This window comes from Falco rusticolus, chromosome 6 (assembly GCF_015220075.1).
Source record: "Falco rusticolus isolate bFalRus1 chromosome 6, bFalRus1.pri, whole genome shotgun sequence".
In the NCBI taxonomy this organism is placed as follows: domain Eukaryota; kingdom Metazoa; phylum Chordata; class Aves; order Falconiformes; family Falconidae; genus Falco; species Falco rusticolus.
The window spans coordinates 73,145,632-73,167,205 of record NC_051192.1 but is presented as its reverse complement, the minus strand read 5'-3'; the positions used below and the strand labels follow the sequence as shown (position 1 = coordinate 73,167,205).

General features: G+C 39.7%; 1 protein-coding gene across 1 annotated transcript in view; it reads left to right on the top strand.

The window, feature by feature from the left end:
• COL21A1 (collagen type XXI alpha 1 chain) overlaps window positions 1–21,574 on the top strand; it is a 113,832-nt gene that overhangs the window by 13,263 nt on the left and 78,995 nt on the right. Inside the window, exons 2-3 of the mRNA XM_037393041.1 lie at window positions 16,734–16,853; window positions 18,780–19,331. Coding sequence (XP_037248938.1) covers window positions 16,766–16,853; window positions 18,780–19,331 — 640 coding nt within the window. The 5' untranslated portion in view covers window positions 16,734–16,765. The remainder of the gene's footprint in view (window positions 1–16,733; window positions 16,854–18,779; window positions 19,332–21,574) is intronic.

Below are 21,574 nucleotides of genomic sequence, written 5' to 3'. Positions count from 1 at the left end.
TGTTTTTAAACACCATGAATTAAGATTTATGACATTATAAAATCGGCTTTTTTAATTTGTGGGATTCCTCTGAAAGGTAGGTTATATACCTGTTTATGCAAGAAAGCATTACCTTTCTGATACCATCAATATACAGCATAAGCAACTTGTCATAGGTCCTAGCAAGTGCACCATGTTGTTTTATTCTTTCTTTTGCAACCTACCTTGGTGACAGTAGATATTTCTTAATGGATTATATGGAAAATAAGTTACAAATGTTTTGTGTGTTTTGAGATATGGGAACTGCTTTGGAAAAGTTGATCTGTGCTTTTGAAAGAAAAAATGTTGCCTAAACTGCTGTAACTTCTAATGGCCATTTAATTCACCTATTGCTAATTTAAATCGAGTTGTCTGATTCAGAAATGTGATAGTCCTGAATTATTAACAAATTCTAGGCCCCATAATGTCAAAAAGGAGCAAAGGGCAGAAGCTGGACAGAAAAGTTGCAAGTGGAATGGCACAAAGGAGGCAGAATGAGGAAGTCTTCAGCTATTTACTGTATGGACTATAATATTGTAAAAGGTATAATGTCAGAGTAGTCTGAGGTAGTATGCTTTTTATGCTAAATAATATTTAATTATTGCTCAAAAGAGGGGAAAAAAGAAGTGCCTTATTTCTTCTGGTTTCCTGGTGAAAACCTAAGAGGTGTGTGGGTGACGAGTGCTTATGACTGTTTGGGATCACTGATGAGTATAGTAGCAAATCTCATCCCTGGGGCCCAGATGACTCTCTGACCCATATACTGAAGATTTCTTCATAGACATAAGAGTGGGAGGAAAGAATTTGCCTTCTTTCCATGTGCTGTAACCTGGCAAGATGGAACAGGATGCTGCACTGCCTTCCACCCCCACTCCATCCTTGCAGTGCCAGCTTGCGGGGAATTGTCTGCAATGGCTGCAGTTTCGTACATGGAGATTTCTGAGAATTTCCAAATGCATAGCAAACCTGCATGGCCCCAACTGTTCTAATTGGAAAAGCAAACACCTCTCAGAATGGAGAGGGGTACTCCTCATGGTATCGTGCAGATTTGGAGTTGTAATCCTGTCGTAGTATTAAATCCTGATCAGTGAATGTCTGAAGATTAAAATAGTGGCTGATATCACAGTTGTTTGCAGTGAGGGAAAAGAAGAGGCAAAGATACTGGAAGTAAATGGTTATAGTGGTATTACAGGATTCAGGGACGTTTTCATAGGCAGAGATGAGAGAGTACTTCTGCAAGCTTAGTAGAGGGAAATCACTTACCAGCATTACCAAGGGTATGGCTCATCGTAAACCAAGAATGTGGTAGCTAGACAGTTATGATACAGATATGGAGCTATGTATCCAATGATGAAGTACCATATGTGAAAATTCAAGCACACAGACACCTGTAGGGAACATTTTTAACATGTTAATACAAACGTTGACCCCTAAGCAACAAAAGAGAAGAGCTGGAGTTACTCATGAAAGGAGGAAAGCCACCACTACTTGTTAAAGAATCACAGGCAGTAAAAGACCACTTTGAAAGTTGAAAGCTGAAGAGCTGGTGAATGTCACCTACAAAGGTTCCTATTGCCTCTGCCCACAAGATGAATTCCTTCCTAAGGACCTCTGAGGTATCATCATCATCATCATCATCATCATCAATCATCATCATCATCATCAATCATCATCATCATCATCAATCATCATCATCATCATCAATCATCATCATCATCATCATCAAAAAATACTGGTTTGTCATTGCTGACTTCAAACTGGAAGTTGTTGGGTAGACCTCTCACATGAAGGAATATGGCTGTGTATTCTGTGCCTGTGATGGGGGAGATAGAGAGTAGCTGCTGGGTTTACTCTGAATACCCACAGTGTGGGGTGTACTCTGAATACCTAAACTTTGTCTCCTGGTTACTCAGCTGTCTGCTGGTCTTGTTGCCAAGAGGAGAGGTCAAGATACAAGGGGTGGCACTGGCTGCTTCTGAAGCCCCATACTGCTCTCCGGGGCAGCAGGAGGGCAGGGATGTCTGGGCTTCCTCTCCTCACCCTGTCCCACCTCTTCCTCCTGTCTGCTCTTCCTCTTACCTTTATAGGCCCTGTTCTGCAACAGAATAGCTCAGAAAAGCAGCTTGGAAGAGGGTGATACACCTGCAGGATGGAGGCTGTACACCTTGAGGGCAAGTGCCCTGGAAATTGTACTCTGAAGAGTGAGAAGGAGGGATGCTGGAAAAGAACTGCAGAGATACAGAAACATGGAGGTTGGAAGGGACCTCCTGGGATCATCTGGTCTGGCTTTTGCTCAAAGCAGACCCAGTTAGCATAGGCTGGCTAGGGTCTTGTTCAGATCAGATTCGAATAACTGCAAAGATGGAGACTTCGCTATCTCTTCTAGTGTCTGGCCATCTTGCTGGTAGAAAGTGTTTCCCTTGCATTGAGGTGGCATTTCCTCTGTTCCCACGTGGGCCCATTTCCCCTACGGCTGTGGGGAGTGTCTGCTTCCATCTCCTCTACACCTTCCCTCCAGGTAGTTGTGGACTGCACTGAGATCTCCCTGCAGCTTTCTCTGCTTTTAGGTAGGGAGGCTGGGTATGGGGGAGAGAGGAAGAGACTCCTATTTTATTGATTTTATTCCTGTCTCCTACTAGAATCCCACAGCCTCAGAACAATGTTGGCCAGGACTGCATGTAGTTTCCCCATCCTTGCTTCCCACATTCCCGGAGTCCTCCAAGACATCTGACCTTCCTCTTGGTTCTCAGTTAGTGACTTGTAGCAATGCACGCCTGGCAAGGAGCTGAATTGCTTCAGTAAAGACCATTCTTTAAAAAATTAGAAACAGGTTCATTAGCAGACACTGAGGGATACCTTAAAACAGCAGTGCTTCTGGAATCATCCTGAATAATCAGTCATCAGTTTGTTCTTTGTAGGTTACTTCGGAGATGTTGGTTTCTTTTGGTGTCACTATTCAGCAGGTAATCGCCTCAATATGTGCTGTTGCTCCAGGGCTGGGACAAAACAGACCAGTGTGTTTGGATGTGTGAAGCTGTACTGGGTTTGCGCGGCCAGGTTTTGGCAGTGGGGAGGCTAGGGGTGGCTTCTGTGAGAAGCTGCCAGAAGCTTCTCCTGTGTCTAATAGAGCCCATGCCCAGAGGGCTCCAGGATGGACCCACCGCTGGCCAAGACCGAGCTTATCAGGGAGAGTGGTGGTGCCTCTGGGATAACGTAAGTAAGACAGGGAAAGAAACTGCACAATGGCAACTGCATCTGGAGAGAGGAGTGAGACTATGTGAGAGGAGCAGCCCTGCAGCCCCCCAGGTCGGTGCAGAAGGAGGGGCAGGAGGGGCTGCAGGTGCCGGAGCAGAGATTCCCCTGCAGCCCGTGGTGAAGACCCACGGTGAGGCAGGCTGTGCCCTGCAGCCATGGAGGTTAACGCTGGCACTTATGGAGGACCCTGCACTGGAGCAGGTGGATGGCCAAAGGACGCTGTGACCCAGTGGGAAGCTTGTGCTGGAGCAGGCTCCTGGTGGGAGCTGTGACCCCATGGAGAGAGGAGCCCAGGCTGGAGCAGGTTTGCTGGCAGCACTTGTGACCCCTTGGGGGACCCACACTGGAGCAGCCTGTGCCTGAAGAGCTGCACCACATGGAAGGGACCCACGCTGGAGCAGTTCGTGAAGAACTGTATTCTGTAGGAAGTGCTCACGTTGTAGAAGTTCATGGAGGACTGTCTCCCATGGGAGGGACCCCTCGCTGGAGCAGGGGAGGAGTGTGAGGAGTCCGCCTCCTGAGGATGAAGGAGTGGCAGAGACAACTGTATGGATGTTGAAATGGCATTTCTCTTCCATGTACAACTTAAACCAGCTCTTTGTTCAGACACCCATCTGGGGGATTGGGAAATGCTGATGTTTTTCCTATGTCAGCAAGTGATTTACAACATCCAGGGTGAGGTTTGTATGGTATCTGCTGGCTTACTTCATATTTTTTCTTAATTGTGTTTACCTGTGTGAAACAAAGCTGAAAGCAGAGGAATACACAGGAAGTTTTTTGGGAGGGAAAGCAGAGGAATACACAGGAAGTTTTTTGGGAGGGAATACCTAGAGACATGGGTTGCGTAGTGCTGGACAATCCTGGCCTTCTCCCCATGCTGCATCTTTGCAAAACCTTCTTGGTGTGATTTGTCTGTTCATTAGTTACTCTACTCTGCCGCTACTGTGTCCTTAGTTGCTTGGTGGACTGAAGGGAAAATATACGACACGGACCAGGAACAAATTTTTTACTTTATGAATGTAGTAAAAGTAATTGTCTTCATATAACGGGCTGTAAGAGTCATCACATTGTAAAGAAAGTGAGCTTGAATACTTGCTGGAATATCTTTAGTCTTGCAGGAGAAAAGCAGCTAAGTCTGTAAATCTTGCATGGCTTTAAATTCGGCTTGGGATCATATCATATCTGGAACTGCGAGTGTTTCTCAAAGTATGAGAATTTGGATATATAAATTGGATAGATTTTGGATATAATTGAAACAGCAAATATTTGTGTTTTCCTCTTTGAGCACGAATGTGCTAAATTTCTGTTTTCTTCCTTTAAAGGCCTGTTTAAAATACTAAGGGTCTGATTTGTCTCCACTGAAGACAACTGGGGTTCTTTCAAAGTTTTCACTAGTTCACGTCCTAAATTCCTCTAGAACTTCTGTTGCCATTCCTTCAGCAATCACAGCCTCCTTTGAATGATTTGTCAATATTTTAGTAAAAAATTACTTATTTTACAAATAAGTAAAAAAATCCTATCATTTAAAAAAACATAATTTGGAAAACCTGTAAGTGTTTTTTGTTTGTTTATCTGATACTACTCTTCTTTGTTTGATGTCAGTGAGTTTATATATCAGGGGTCCTCAAACTAAGGCCTGCAGGCCAGATACAGCCCCCAGGGTCCTCAATCTGGCCCCCGGTATTTACAGACCCCCCTGCCGGGGGTTGGGGGGGAAACCAAGCAGCCGCAGATGACTGCCTGCCACTTCATCTGCGTGCCGGCCCCCTGGTTAGAAAGTTTGAGGACCCCTGTGATATATCATTGTTAAAATGCTAACATATAATCACATATTTAAAGGTCAGTCTACTTCATGATACCTTTATATGTAGTCTGAAGGCTGTTGTACTAAGTTAAATGGAATAAATGTCCTTTCATTCTATAGTGTAAAAAAAATCAGGTTTTGAATCTTCAACAGAGATTTTAACCAGTTTTTCCCATGGCTATGGATTGCTATTTAAAAAAAAAATATCTGTTTTGCCTTTCATTGGATGTTTCTGGAAATGAAGGAAGAAGAGGGAGGACAGGTAAAGAATTTTGAAGGACAAAGCTTTCAAACAAAGTTCTGAAACCTTCAGCTAAAGCAGCGGTCTGTGCTGTCATTCTTATTCCCTCCAGCATTTGATGGTACTTAAATTAACAATGAGAATAACATTAAGTACATTTGTGGAAGAAGTCAGTGAATAACACAAGTGGGCTTGATCTGTTGTGCTTGATGCTGGAATCCAAACCTGTCTTAGGGCTATACAAGACAAATGAATAGAAGAAGAAATTAGCAAGACAGAAAATATAACTTCTGTTTCTGATGATGGCCCATAATTGCAGGAGGCAGACAGAGCCCATAGGCTTGCTCTTTGCTCCAGATACCAAACTTGCTTTAAATCACTTGTGTATTTCTTACTGCTTCTCTCTTGTTTTCACAGCAAATGTTGCAGTCATGGCATTGCAAATAACATCTTGTCTAAGCCAGCCCTACTCTCCCTTTTTCTAGGTGGAGAACAAAAATAAAAAGATAGAAAGAAAATAGATGTTAGGGGAAAAGAAAGGAGTGAGGAGGTACTGGCAGAAATGTGTAGGTGAGATATCAGCACTTAGCTGAATTTGGTAGCACTGGCAATGTTTCTGAATCCTCAGCTGGTTTGCTTTTCTGAGGACACTGAGACCACAGCAGTAATGGATGAGCAGTTCTTGCGTCTCTCTTGTCAGCTAGGCATGATCCTAACAGAGTCTTTAAATTGCATTGGAAGTTCATACTTGGCTTGTTGCCTTTATGCCTCTTTATATCAATGTTCATTGTTAGAGATTGTTGTACCTTTCTCTCAGACTTGAGCCGATTTCTATAGTGGTTTCATTGCTAAATTAAATATATTTATATGTAATTATGTATAATAATTGTATATAATTTCTAGTTATTGCATTATGTGCCCCAGTGACTGTTTTCCTTCTGTTTACCAACAATTATCACTAGCCCAACTGAAGTCTACATTCTTTAGCTCAGACAAAATGATCTCCCAAACTATTACTCCAGGCATTCATTTGTATTAAATTGTTTTCTGTTGCCCTGTTTGGTAACGTAGATACATATATGTGTGCACACTCAAAACTTGAACTTTTGGATATCCTGTGGGAATAGGTTCAAACGTTTCTTATGCAGAATCCTATTACCTAATTTCAACTGTACAATTTAAGTGTCAGATTTTATCCCATTGATTAGCTGTTTTGTTTTCCTTGGGTCTGTCCAAGGAGAGAAAATTCTGTGGAATCTCAAGTTGCTTGATAAAGAGAGAAATTACAGCATGGGCTTTTCACAGGCGGGATGAAATCATGGTTTCCAGGGAGACCTCAGATTCATTTGTTGCAGCCAGAACGCTGAGCTGCCAACTGTGGTTGCTTACATAAGTTGCCCATCCTATATTGTTTTCCAATCAGTCATGTATCAGTCCAGCAGCTCAAGTGCTGTGGTAAGCCTTCTTTTTCTTTAACCTGTAATAAGTAATTGCTGGCACCTGGCACAGCATCCTCTTGGAGTGGGAATAAATCCAACAAAGTGCAAAGTTCCAGAATAAATTGGATTTAAAAATACAAGCCTTCTGTGACTTCAGAGATTGGAGCATGAATACAAACTTTTTCTGCCGTAGACTGGAGGAGTCTGTGGGTTTGCTGTGCTTCACTGAACCATATGAAAAATAAACAGTCAGCCCATCCCACTTAAGAGGATTCTTTGCTTTCAGAAACATTTATCTTCTTGCTTGGGTTATACTATATATCAACTGCTTGCTTTGGTTTTCGAAGTACAGCATTGGAGTTAGTATAAAGCCTTTATACAGTTGATAGAAAACCTTCTTTTTGAAATCTGCTGAAAATGTAATAATGTCTTTAATACTATGCTCCTTTATATAATCTGCATAATACTTTGAACAGTATATATATGAGAGCTGTAAATATGGAGTATAATCTTACCATGTAGTCCTAATCCCCGTGGTCTTATTTTGTTTATATTGAATATAATATATTCATATTATAATTCAAATTGTAATCACGTTGCAGAATAGTTTCATTTAAACTACTGGTCCATTTATCTTTTTTTTTTCTTACCCATTCCTGAAATGTCTCTTGGAGTGAACATTGAAATGGTTTGCTTTGTCAGTTGTTTGGGAAATGCTTTTTTTGACTTGTTAAGTTAAACATTTTTAATGAGGGATTTAAACTGTGGCTGTGGCACAAAGGAATGAAGTATCAAACATAAACGAAGTAGTTAGTTGTTAGTGCCTTTGCTGAGCTTTGGGAGAGAAAACCATTTTGGGGAGTTTGAGTGGCAGGAACAGACCATGCTGGTGTATACTTGAGGGACCACAGATACCTATGCAGAGACAGGTGAGATTATTTCTGAAAGTGCCAGCAAGATGTGATGCTACTGTTTCTCTGAGGTCTCCAATGTTCATTTACTTTCTGTAGGCGCTTGGACATTCACCTTCAGCTAACCCAGGTCACTTTGCTGTTGACACTGCACAGCTCCCATTGTTGCAGCTGTGGACTTGATATACTTGCTTATTCAACTGCAACAGGTCTTTGCCTGCATCTCTCCTCACTTCTTTCATGTGTTTCTCCAGCTCTGTCTGGAGATCTGTTTTTCAGTCTGCCTATCAGGTAGGCTTTTAGACTTTTAGAGGGAGGAGAAACAAAGCTGTGCCTCTTACCCTTGCCACTGTTGTAAAAAGAAAGACAGCAGAGGGGAGGAGGGCCCAAGCAAAAGCCCCATTAGCCTTTTCTTTTTAGGGAGTCCAGGCCATGTTTCTGCTGGATTTCAGGGTTAGGATATAAACTGTCTCAAACTGTGTACTTTGTCTAGCCATGTATTCTTAGACAGGCTGGGTACAGATACTGCTTAGCCAGAATGGAACCATTTTACAACTACTTTTCATTCTTGTTGCACTAGGAGTAACTATAAAAAAAAGTAAAAAAAGAAATTTGCAATATGTGTAACTTAAACACATGATTTTCTTTCTTGACCCCTCTTAATAAAAACTCATCTGAACTACTCTGTAATCATACATTTAATGTTGTAGAACACTTCTGGTATGAATGTAATTATACTGGTGATTGTGCCAAAATGGTTCATTCCAACGTAGAAATAGAAATAGTATGTGGAATAGTATTGTATTCATCGCTGTAGGAGATTTTATCTATCTATATACAAACTTGCATTTATGTACGTACATGTATGTGTAAACTGAGACTAAATTAATGATGTGTTCACAGCCTCACCCTTCCTAGGAAATGCTGTTATTCTTTTAAATGTTTGCAAGCATAACCACCTCATCAGTTGGGCCCACCAAGAAAAATAAATGAGGAGGAACAATATGGGGAAAACATGAATGCAGAATGGTACTGAAATCCAAGTGGAAATAAATACAGATTCAGTTGTATTACTTAATAAAAGTAACTGTCTTGGAGTAACCTTACAGACTTTTTGGATGCTTAGAACTGGTAGTATAAGGTAGAGTTAGGGATAAATTGTCCTAACATTTTATTTGCAAAACCCATTAATTTTGAGAACAGACAGAACAAATATAAAAAGGTGATGTAATATTGCATTACTTTTCCACATTATTTAATGCAAATAAATCAGGATTTTCAGGGTTGCTTTTCTCTTGCTGTACAGTTTCTGTAGTGTTGCGTAAGTTTTGGAAATACAAAGATTCTCCATTATGTCCTTTCAATCATTATTTTTGTAATGTTTTAATATTTGTTCCTTTGTAGGTCAAACCTAATGATCTATAGTTGAATTAAGAGATGTTTATACAGTGAGGTAATATGAGAGAAGTGTTAATTTATACTTGGAAGGCAAGATAGTAGATATGTAACTTTTAGTCTCGTTATTTTCTTGGAATGCTGGAAAAGGTTAAGATCATACCCTTCCCGGCTTCCTTCTTAGGCTGTAACTGGAATGGGAAGAAGTGAAGGAAGGAATTCCTCCTTTCAGTATATGTCTTTAGTGTAGTTCTTCAGCAAGAAATCTTCATGCAGCAAAGAAGCCAGGATTTTCAGAGAGAGGAAAATCTCTCTCCCTCTCTCTCCATTCCCCAGCTTGAATAGTGAAAAAACTGCACTGAAGAGCAACTATTTTTGATTCTGGAAGGTTCCAAATTGCTCTAAATGGAAAGTTTCTTCAGACAGTATTCCTGGGAAAAGTAAAGTTATCTACTTATCTAGGCACTTGAAAGCTGGATGTAGAAAGGCAGCATCAGTAAACCACCTTTGAGATACAGAAGGTGATGCTTTTAGGCATCTTGTATGCAAAGTAGAAATACTGCTCAAACTGCTTAAGCACCTACGTTTCCTAAGTACTGGAAACTTAATTTTGATGTGAAATTCTTCTGCTGTGCATGCATATAAGAGGTGCTGTCATTTGAACCTATGTGCACTTCTGTGTAGCAGAGCTCTTCTGGGAGTTGCATGCCTTTGCCATCTCTAACACACTGGCAGCCTTGAATTCATTCAAAAATGGAGTAGAGGCTGTTGGTTTCAGTAATGGCTGTACCATATGTCCACTGTTCAATTTCCATCACAGTCGGAGGTTTTCAGAGGCCCTGTCCATGCAAATGCTGCTGCACAGCAAAATTGCAGCACCCAGAAGAAAGCAAGAAATATGTTGCAGAAACTGTGCAATTGGATAAAGCTGCCTAAAATTATACAGCATGAAGGTGAGTCACTACGTCACCAATTTCCAAACTTCACTGAGTTTTCTTCCTATATGTCACAAAAACTGAATGTGCATTGGAGAGACTGTGATTTAGCTGTCTCTGACCATGCACACATAGGGCATGGGCTGATGCAGCCAAGGTTTATTGTACCTGCTTTCTCTCCTGCCTTTGGTGAAGAAATAATACTCTGATAACTCTGCTTTGGTGGAGAACAGGGTGTTACGCTGCTGCCCTGTGGGTCATGGTTCAGGGGCTGATGCTTAGCAGCATGCTATGGTTTTACCTTTCATTTACTGTGAGATGCACAGAAGCTTGTCTGAGTCTTGATACAAGTCTCAAAAGTGCTAAAATGTATGTGGTGTACTCTACAACTCTTCATTTTAGGCGCTCAGAGTAGAGGTCTTTTTGTAAGCTGTTTGGGAGCCCTCTGTGCAAGATAGATCATTTTACCCCAGGGGACTGTTTCCATTCACTCTAAACATCCCCTTTGCTATCAGTAACATGTAAAAGAACAAGATAAAAAGCATACACCGAAGAGCAGAAGAATGGCCATAATAAGTCACACTGAAGGTCCACCCAGCCCAGTATCCTGTATCAGTTAATGTCTGATAGGCTCTTGCAGTTTTAATTTAAACAGTTTTGTGGAGTTGGGAGATAGCCAAAGCCTTGCTCCTGCCACCCTGTGCATCACCAGAATTGCAAAGCCTGTGCATGAAGTGAACTGTTCCATTTAAGGTGGAAAAATGAAATAGCCATGGGGAATGCCTTGAAAAATACAGTATCACATAAGCTGTTTCTCCACTAATACTCCGTCAGTCCGCAGCCCTTTACTTAAGCTGGATGCAACATCTGTGTATTTATTTAGGAACCCTGTATGGATTTATCTTCAATGACCTTCCGTATACTAAAAGTGTTTTGGTTTAACTGAGAGATGGGAAGGCAGTTTGATAAATTTATTTTCCTGGTTACATCTGGTAAACCCACAAACTACTCACAACAATTAACTTGCAAAAATACAGGGTGTAAAAGTTTTATTTAAAATATTATTTTCTGGGTTTTTTATTTATTTTACTTTTCACATAGCTTAACATAATGTCATAGATTTATAGAATATCTCAAGTTAAAAGGGACCCAACCCATAAGGATCATTGAGCCCTGGCTACTGTTTGCAGATGCAGTCATTAGGAGCAAGCATAAATCCCGTGTCCCTCTGCCTGTGTGGTGCTGGGACAGATTTACTATCCCTTAGTGCTTCCCTGCACAATCAGACCCAGATCCTGCAGCTCTAGCAGCAGAAGTTTGGCACAAGGACCCTGACTTCTTGTAGACGCCAGCAGAGCTCTCAAGGGCAGAGAAGAGAGCAGTGAGAACTTACAGAGACAACTTTCTCTGTTTCTCTTAAAAAAACTGGAGATAGAAAGGACATGATCAGCAGTGATGAATTTTGGCTTTTGGTGATGCCAACGGGGAGGTCCTGGGCTGATATTAACAGTGGTCTCTCCATGGTAGCAATAAGGCGCTTGGGCAAATATTTTCTGTAATTTCAAGTACATTTCTGTTGCCTGTGCTATAATTACTATATCGTCAAGACCGAGCAGTTTGGTCTTGGGAGTTGTTGGTTTGGCATCTCTTTTGACTGTTAAAAGTCCAGTGCTATATTATTATTTTCTTTCAGATAAATTGAACACTGCATAATTCCTGAAATCATCATTGGATGGTTGCTTAAGTCTTGGGTTTATCCTTTTAATTTTGGTTTCTATTAATAAGTCCATTTTGGACTACTAAATAGTTATTTGGCTTTATTCTTATAATGAAGTTCTCAAGTTCTGTATCTCATATTTTTCAGGCTTTGCTGTAAATGAAATGCAGAAGGACTCATAAATATATGGAAAAATTGGTCCATTGAGGGAATACAATTTGATACTGCAAATCAGATAAGCTTGTTTTACCAATTATTTTACTGATTCTTTTTAAAAAATATAAGTTGGAGCATGGTTTTCACCAAAAGAAATCTTGCTCTGACGTGAGTTTCTTTACTTTAATGTCTTTCAAGATTAAAGATATACACTGAAGACTGCTGTAGCATTCAGTAGTAAAGAATGGAAATGAGATATGTATGATTCTTGTCCTGTGATTCCCTCCTGTGCCCCCACACACTGATGCCTGATAGCTTGTGACAGTATTTCCAGTATTATTTCTTTTACTGGTGGAGTGAGAGTGGATTTAGATATGCGCCTCCTGCGAGGCCAGGGCTGCATGGGGAATGGCAGTTCTCTCGGGTTGGGTCAGTGGGGCTGGGGCCAGGAGGAACTTGCAAATGTTTCTTTCTTGTTCTACCTTTTTTCTGTTTGGACTCCTGTTTTGCAGAGTTTTAAGACAGCTTGATGACAGCTGATCAGTGGGGTCATGTGAGGGGTATGCCATTGTTTAAAATATATGCATAGATGAGATGAATGCAAATTAATGATAGGAGAACACAAAACTGAAAAATGCAGAGGACAGCGCATCCCTGCTGGGTGTATGAGTGCAGACAGCATAGCGTATCCCTATGATTTCTTTACTGTGAGGGCTATGGTAAGGCACTGGAACAGGTTGCCCAGGGAATGGATGGGACTGTGAGCAACCTGGTCTAGTGGAAGGTGTCCCTGCCCATGGCAGGGGAGTTGGAACTAGTTGATCTTTAGGGTCTCTTCCAACCCAAATGATTCTATGATCCTGTGAGTTTTCCTTTCCTCACTAATAGTTCCCCTGTAACACCCCTCATCTCCTCTTTGCTGTGGTTTTGAGACGACCTTTCGCTTCGGCTCCTAAACCAGGCTCCCTGCACTCTCTGCAGCACAGCCAGTAAGTGCTGTCACATGTACCTCTCCAATGGTGAAGTCAGTGAAGTCGGTAGTGTTTCTGTTGAGCCCCTCCTTCCTTGGAGGCACATGGCTTCCTTGCAGCATCCTGCTCTCCCCTTCCCACCCAGCCAGCTCTCAGCATCTTCCTCTTCCCTGTAGCTTCGGTCATTCCTACTGATCTGGGGAGCTCATCCCTGGAGGTACCAGTGGATAAATGTTAGCAGAAGGGTGAGCAGAGGTGAAAGGGGGTGGTGCAGTTTAAGGAAGACTGTAATGGTTTCTGCAGGGGTTGGTGAAAGGAGAGCTGCACCAGAGAGCAGGATCCCTGTGTCCCTGCCTGACCTGAAATGCCTGTGCTTACGGCATACAGCACATACAAGTTTTGTGCAGGGAGAGTGCTGTTAATATAATTTTGTAGATTTAGTCTGCTGTTTTGTTTTCAAAAAAAAAGGTGTGATGTTAATGGTAGCAGTCCCTGTAATCTTGTTAGTGAAGACTGATACAGTGAAGTCACTAAGTTGCTTGGGTTTTATTTTCCTTTTACATAAATTCTGTGGATTTTACAGAAATAACCGTTTAGACAACCACAGCGATAACAAACACCAAAAATTAGTTAATGTACTGTTGTGATATTTTCCTCAGTTGTCTTTTTCACAACCATTCCTTATCATTTTTTTCAGCCTTTCTCTTTTGGGGCTGTTGGTGAGAGGAGTCTATAGGAATTCATAGTTTGTTGGGGCCAGCATTGTGGTTTTCTGATGTATGTCAGCTCTCTGTACAGTACCCTGTCTTCTTTTCCAGTTACAGGCTGACATTTTTCTGATATTCTCAAAGAATGCCGTTGTCCTTCTTTAATTACCTGCTATTTAAATTCCCACATAGATTTAATTTCATATGTTCTTTTTTGGTATTGCTCAATTTGGCCTTGTGAGAGATGTGTTTTACCCTTCAGTAAACACTTGCCATGGAAAAGGCTGAAATGATGAATCTTGCAAACCATCAAGTCTGAAATAATCAGTGTAAATTATCCACTTCTACTATGGTAAGATTTTTTCATATATTACGTGCTTATTACTTACACACTTAATTTCATAGTTTAAACAGATCCTTTTTCAAAAGGCTGGGACAAGAAACTGCCACTTAATCTATTTAAATGAAGTTGACATCCCAGTATTTGTGTAGGATCATTGGAACAGTGCATCTTACGTCCTATCCCATAGACTCCAAAGTGCTTCATGTCGTTTCGCACCCATTCTGACACAAGGTAGTATAATAATAAAGTATGGTGTTACCTTGCAATTACCTGTAATCTGGAAGTGATATTTAATAATGTAATTATATTTTTGCACTATTAACTTCGAGAGATTATATTAGGTAGGAGTATCATTTCCTGGAAATTTACTTTTGTGCATTTCTTGAGGTTGTGGAGATATTTTTGGTTGTGGTTTTTTTTTTTTTTTTTTTTTTTTTGTCTTAATGGAATGAGTGCTTTATAAGCAGCGGAAAAAGCAAAGCAGCTGACTGAAAAGCCAGGGTGAATCAGGTTACTGATTTTGTGGCACATCTTCTGTCTGGCAAATACAGATAACGAATCTACCAGAAAGAAACCTGACATTGAAATTGCTACCTCTCTAGTTACTGTCTTCACCCCACAACTCTGTAATCCCTTTTTCCCATGTCATTTTTCCTAAACACATTACGCTAGGTATATACATCTTTTGAGAGTAAGATCTGTGTTTAATTACTGTAGAATTTTGTTGCAGATAACAGTTTACTGGCTGCTTGATTGCTGCTCAGTATGTTGTAGTGATTAAATGGCAATCTCTTTGGTTTGCTCCCTTGACGACTAGTCTTGGTAAAGGAAATGGTTACTTATTTCCATTTACTTATTTATTCTCCTAAGGGACACTTGCAATAGGCATGCTGAATTGTGTTTTGCTGTTATTTTTGGAGAACAGTATTTTCCAGCACTACAGAAGTTTCAGAACATGTGCCAATACCTTATTAGTGGTAGCGTGGTGGACACCTTGTCTACCCTGAAGAATTCAGAATTAAAGATTAGCAATATAAAAAGGAAAAATACACATAGTTTTCACCCACCCACCCCCATATATTAAATTTTAATTTTGTTGTGTAATAAATATTTTCATTTATATTTGACCTTTGTGTGTGTAGGCTGTTTTGGTGTGGGCATAAGTAAAGGTTTATGACTAGAAGAAAAAAACATGAAAAGGAAAGGAGTCTTGGCCTTATTCAAGGAAGGCATTTCAATTCCAGGAAATGGGCTGAAAAAAGCAGCAAGACTGTTAGAGATAAACTAACATGTAATAGATAAAGACTAACATGACTGACAAAGCAAAGCCTGTAAAGATGAATTAGTCTTGTAGCTAGATGTAAAATGCTTAATTCAGTGACGTTGAAGGGTAGTGCAATGAATTGACCCTGAACTGCTACTGAAAATTTGTCCTGAATTTAGCTTTTTTTATGGGTTACAGATCTTCCCATAAATATGGGAAAATTTAAAAGCAATAGGTTGGTTGGCTGGTTACTAGGCAGCACAAACACAATGTTGATCTGAATGCAAACCAAATATCTCAATTGGGAAAAAAAATTCTGTTAAAATATGCAAAGATAGATATAAATTATTGTAAAATTCTGTCCTCTGTTACATTCATTACATTTGATTGAGGAAACCTCTGCTTAGATGAACAAGTACCACTTCACATAGTTTAGTAGAAGTCAAAGGATCACAAAATGGTTGAGGTTGAAAGGGACCTCTGGAGGTCATCTGGTCCAAATCCTAAAGCCAGTTGCCAAGGGCTATGTCCACAAGGCTTCTGAGTATCTCCAGGGATGGAGGCTCCACAGTCTCCCTGGGAAACCTGTGCCAGTTCTCAGTCACCAGTGCATGCACTTACTCAAATCAGCAGTTAATTCTCCCTTTTTCTATCAGGGTGTTCATGTTTTGTAATGGAGAATAAAATGTAGTTAGAAAATTTGCATTTTGCACTGGAGGATAAGAAGACAGAATACAAAAGAGATTCAGTATAGTTTTTTTCTTTTTCAGAGTCTTGAAATTAATGGATCTCTAATACAGTACTCCAAAAATGTATCTTGTCCCATTATAATGCTTTTTTTTTGCAATAAACATAAGTAATAAATATGGCTTAATTTAAGTAAATTTGTAAATAATATTTATGACAGCAACATGATACCAAAGCAAACTTGGTTCAGGACCCTTTAGGGGACATAATTCAGAGACCATGATAATAAAGGAGACAAACGGAGTTAAAAATCAGAAATTGAAAATGCATATAATTATGTAATCTGCAGGGCTTGGCTTTTCTGGGAGAGGTCTGGGGCTTGCTGAGACCCTGACCCTTGGTGACAGTCTCAGCCCTGGGACAGAGGAGTGGGAAGTGTCCCAGACTCCCTGAAGTAGACAGGTGCGTGAGCTGAGACTGAAGCAGCGTCTCCCCACCAGTATCTTATACATAATCACTTGCCATATTTTGGAACAGTAGCTGTCAAGTATTTGGATAATGGCTGCGGAGTGGAATAGCAGTTGGACAAGTGTGACTGGGATGGGGAATACAACCTACTTATGTATGTACTTAGCAGGAGCAATGTATAAATATACTTGGCTGAAAACTGAGCTTCCATAGAAAAGGTGGTGGGTGCTGCTGAGTTTAGAATCTCAATTTTGAGCTTATGTGCCTGACTGACATTTTTTGAGTCTGTGGTCCATTGCAGGCTGGCCTCGCATCTGGGCTTGCAGGTTTGATTCAAAGTTCATCATGCACAGGTTTTAAAACACAGAAGCTTGGGTTTGTTTTGTAATATAACACTGTATTTTCATTTCTTCCCCATCTAGTTTAATCTCAAGACTTTGAAAATAGAATACACATGGCACAGATTGTAAAATTTTTTCAGACGCTATTAATTCTGCTACTTCATGATTACATCTCAGCTGAAGATGGGGAAACAAGAGCAAGTAAGTCTTAATTTTTATATTTTAGATAAGGGCAACTTCAAAGCATGCCTTGAATTTATTGTATCCAATTTCGGGCCACATGCACTTCTGTTGATGGTGATTTTTTTCCAGTATAATTTTCCTGGTGAAAATGCAGGAAATTATAAGTAACTTAAATATCTTTTTTCTCGTTAAGGAAAGGAATACTTAATTTCTTTTTGTGTCTTGTAAATACCCAAGGGGGGCAGATAGAACGGTAAAGCTTTAAACTTGTGTCTTGCGTATTTATATTTTCATTTCTTCCTAAGTCATGTTTTGAATAGCTTAATGTTATGTGAGAAACTAAATAAGAAAAATAGAGGTTCTATGAGAGGAAGCTGAGATAACCCCAGGTTTTGGACAGACCTTCTTGCGTATTCTCCAAAACAGCATCTCAAACCCCATCAAACCAAGTTTTATACTCTAAAGCTGGTTTATGGTAAAGAAAAAGTTAAAGCAGGGTGCCTTTTTGAATGATAAAGTGGCTGAATAAAAAGCGTGTGGAAAAATTTCCCCTGGCCACAATGATAACTTTCAGGGTAGGTCTTTTCACTCCAGTTTTGCTCTCAATCTAGCAATTTTCAGTATGTAACAACAAACTCCATAAAATTCTTTTTGGTCTCTAGAAAGATATATTTTTTCCAGTCTACCTGCTGTAAGCTGAACCTGCTTTCAGCAGAGTCCAATGATGTTCAAAGTCCCCTGCAACCGAAATTACTCCGTGATTCATATCTGTGGACCACAGAGTGACACACTTTGCTCGCTCCATGCTCCTTCTCCCAATATCTTTTCTCTTCCCCACCACCACCATTGCAAAAGCATCTCTCCAGCAGACAGACTGTGGGCACTTGCTTTCAAGGAAGGAAAAATGCTGACCTGACCAGAAGTGTCCATAGGCAGATAGCAGGACAAGGTAGAGCCCTCCTTCCTGTGGTGGAGCTGCAGCCTTCCACAGAACAGGAAGCACAGTAATACGCAGCAACCCCCATGACCCTGTGTGCCGTGGGATCAGAATAATCTCTGCTGGTTTTGGCCATCTCATGTGTCAGTTATCTAACTGAGATCCTTTCACAGTCGATGGAAGGTGATTCTCTCCTCTAGAGGATTATGCTCTCCATATGAGGATGTGCATATAAGGTGAATAGGACTGTCCTATAGAAATGCTTGTGTCAGTCCATGGCCTGTAGTTGGGAATTTAGTCTAAAAGCTCCATTTATAAGTGACTATAGCTAGTAGAGCTGAATCCATACCTAAGTCCTTATGCAGTTACGTTGTATGTGTTGCATGCTTACGTGATCTTATATTCTGGAGGTTGAGATAATTCACTGAATATTTTGATTCTATTAAAATCAGAATATGGTACCAGCAACATTCAATTGATTTTGTAGTAACTTGTTCTGTAAGTGCCATACAGCAGTGTCAGAAGTCAATCAAAATGTATTTGTAAAAGGATTGGCTATTACTGCTGAATTCTGGAGTGTCGAGACTATAACCTTTGTCTGCAATGCGCTTGCTTTGCTAGCAAAAATGAGGTTTTATGTTTATCATTTTTGCAGACAAAGAGATATGGAAAAAAACCCAAAATGTATTCCTCTTTGCTGATTGTATGAAATGCAATTGCCAGCTAAGGAACTGAATTCCAGATTTTTTAATAGTAATTTCTGGTAATAATGTATAAAACAGAAAATGGTATCGTTTTCAGATACCAAGTTGGATCGTGTGGCTTACAGACACAATCTTGTGTTGTCTGGAAAACTCAGCCGATTTTTTAAAAAATGAAATATATTTGTCAGTATAGATTCTAATGCTAACAGTAATTGATATGAAAACTATTTCCGGTGGAAGAAAAAAAGTAGAAGGATTCATTAAAATATTTGTTTGACTTTTGTTGTTTTTTTTTTTTGTTAGGTTGCAGAACTGCTCCAGCAGATTTAGTTTTTATCTTAGATGGCTCTTACAGTGTTGGCCCAGAAAACTTCGAAATAATCAAAAGCTGGCTTGTCAATATTACAAGAAATTTTGACATAGGGCCAAAATTTATTCAAGTTGGAGTTGTCCAGTACAGCGATTACCCTGTACTTGAAATACCCCTTGGAACTCATGAATCCACTGAGAATCTCATCAGGGAAATGGAGTCCATACACTACTTGGGGGGAAATACAAGAACAGGAAGAGCTATTCAGTTTGCCTTTGACCATCTTTTTGCAAAATCTTCAAGATTTTTAACAAAAATAGCAGTTGTTCTCACTGATGGAAAGTCACAAGATGAAGTCAAAGATGTAGCAGCAGAAGCAAGAAAAAATAAAATCACTTTGTTTGCTATTGGTGTTGGCTCAGAAATTGAGGAGGATGAACTTAAAGCTATTGCCAACAAGCCTTCATCAACTTATGTATTTTATGTTGAAGATTATATTGCAATATCAAGAATTAAAGAAGTTATAAAGCAGAAACTCTGTGAAGGTAAGTAATTCATTATAAAATATTTCAGGTGTGCAAAATGTAGTTCTGGACCCAATTTCTTTAGTTCAGAAGCAGAATGCATGAATAATGTAACCTAAGGCATCAGATAATCTTCACTCCGATCTTCTTTCATTTTCATCTTGCTTGTGGAAATCGGTCCCAAAATGTTATTTTCTCTGTTAAACAAAGAGGTATATTTGGGAAAAGTATGATGCTTTAACACAATGTGTGTTTAATTTCTGTATGTACTATTTTTCTGTAAGCCCCAATTTTTGTGTGTTGGTGAAGTTTAGAAACCCTAAAATAGCTGAGCAATTCTCATGGCGCTGAGAATTTAGGGTTTGCTTTATCCTTTTCCTAGGTGTGGCTGCTACTCATCCACAATCTAGCATTTCTTCATGACAGTTGAGAGGACAGCCTGTCATGACAAACAGGAGTTCTTCCGCTACTATGTGTTGAAAATCGCAGAAGAAAGACTCTTGGCAAAAGTGCCTGGAATTGTGACAATCTTGTTACAATCTTTTTTAGAAGGATTTTATAGAAGAGTTAGCCAAGACCAACATTGTAAAATGACTTTTTATCTTTACAGTGCTAGCAGCAGTACTGCATTGAGTTTTCCAATAACTTTGTAATGCAATGGCTTTCCCATATATATACAAAAGATAGCAAAATGCTTCTAAAACGTATTACTCAAAAGGACTGTATTATACAGTGAATGTTTTTCAGTGCTATTTTGTACATGTTTTATTATCAGGAATTGATGTAAGTCCTATTTCAGTTGTACCATATTTCTGCACTTAGTAAGAATGAAAAATAATTTTCATTTGCACTCACTTTGACTATGGACTCCATTGAAATAATATGGTGATACTTATGTTGAGGATAATGGTGTGTATTTCTTGATACACTTATGAAAATCATAATAAATCCTGATGTAGTAAGGTGATCAGTCCAAAAATTAAATCAGCTAAGTGCAGCTAAATTCTTTAATAAAACTTCACACAGGGAGAAATTTCCCCAAATAAATACAATGTTTCCTTTAAATACAGTTTAGAAGTGACATCATATTTCATCAAGATGGATTTTCTGCTTTCAGAATTAAGTTAACTAGTATCCTTTAAAATTCAACTGTGACATTTGACATGACTTTTATAGCAGTAATCTGCAAATGTTGCCTATGTATACAAAAGTGTACTTACTGCTTTATTTTAGTGACCCTTTGGTTCCACTCTCTTACGATGCACTCTTCTCTTGTGTTAGTGTTGAGATGCCTCTCTCAAAGAGCAATCAGACCTAGTTGGCAGCTTTATTTCTAGCCACAATGTCTTTAGCAGGTGAAGTGAAAGGCTAGTAAACTGGAAATTTTAGATCTGAGTGGTGGATTAATTTATACATATTGTTAAGATTCATTGACTGCAGGGGAGGAAGTTCCATGAGGGCAAAGCAGTAATGATTTGGCTGTGGTCAGCCATGTGAAATTGCCTGAAAATTTTGCAGTTCTCTCTTGGTTGTCTTAGTTTTAATGTCTAGAAGAAAGCTAGCCTGTCTTTATGGCCATTTTAAACTATGTTATTATGTGAACATAGATATAAAAGCATAGGGACAGTATTTCTTTTCTGGAAGAAGTAGGCAGAGGTTTGGTGGTTCGTGTAGCAAGCAGTGCTATTACAGCCTTGCAGATGGAGGGCTCTCATGTGCCGTTTGGCAACTCTAGTGTTTGTTTCAGAGTATGGCAAGGTGAAAAAACCTGCTGAGCCTGTCATCCAGAAAGAACAATGTGTCTAAAAGAATCTGCAAATATTTAAGGAATATTTAATATTTATTCTGGAAGCTGAATGTTCCTGTAGTATTCGTTTTCTCTAGCAAAAATACAGAGAAGATTGTGTGTCAGGAATGCATTTAAAAACAATGCTCAACGCAGACCTCAAAGTATGTCTGGAGGGTGCTGAGAAAAGTTCCTTTGCGCTAGATAATGACATTTAAAATCAAAAAGCTATTTCATGCTTCAGGACAGAAAAAAAAGCCCATCTGAAAACTATATTAAAAAACTGAAAGGGAACTAGTTTTCAGTATGGGCTAGAGGGCGAGAGAGTTTCTGTGACTGGTACTATGGGCTGGAAACACAACGCCGTTTCCCATGGAAGACAGTTCTTAATTTTGCCACTGACTTCTGCATCCTGTATAATGGCTTAGTTATCAAAATAGTCCTGCAAGAAGATGATCCAGAAGGCCCAAAAAAGAAC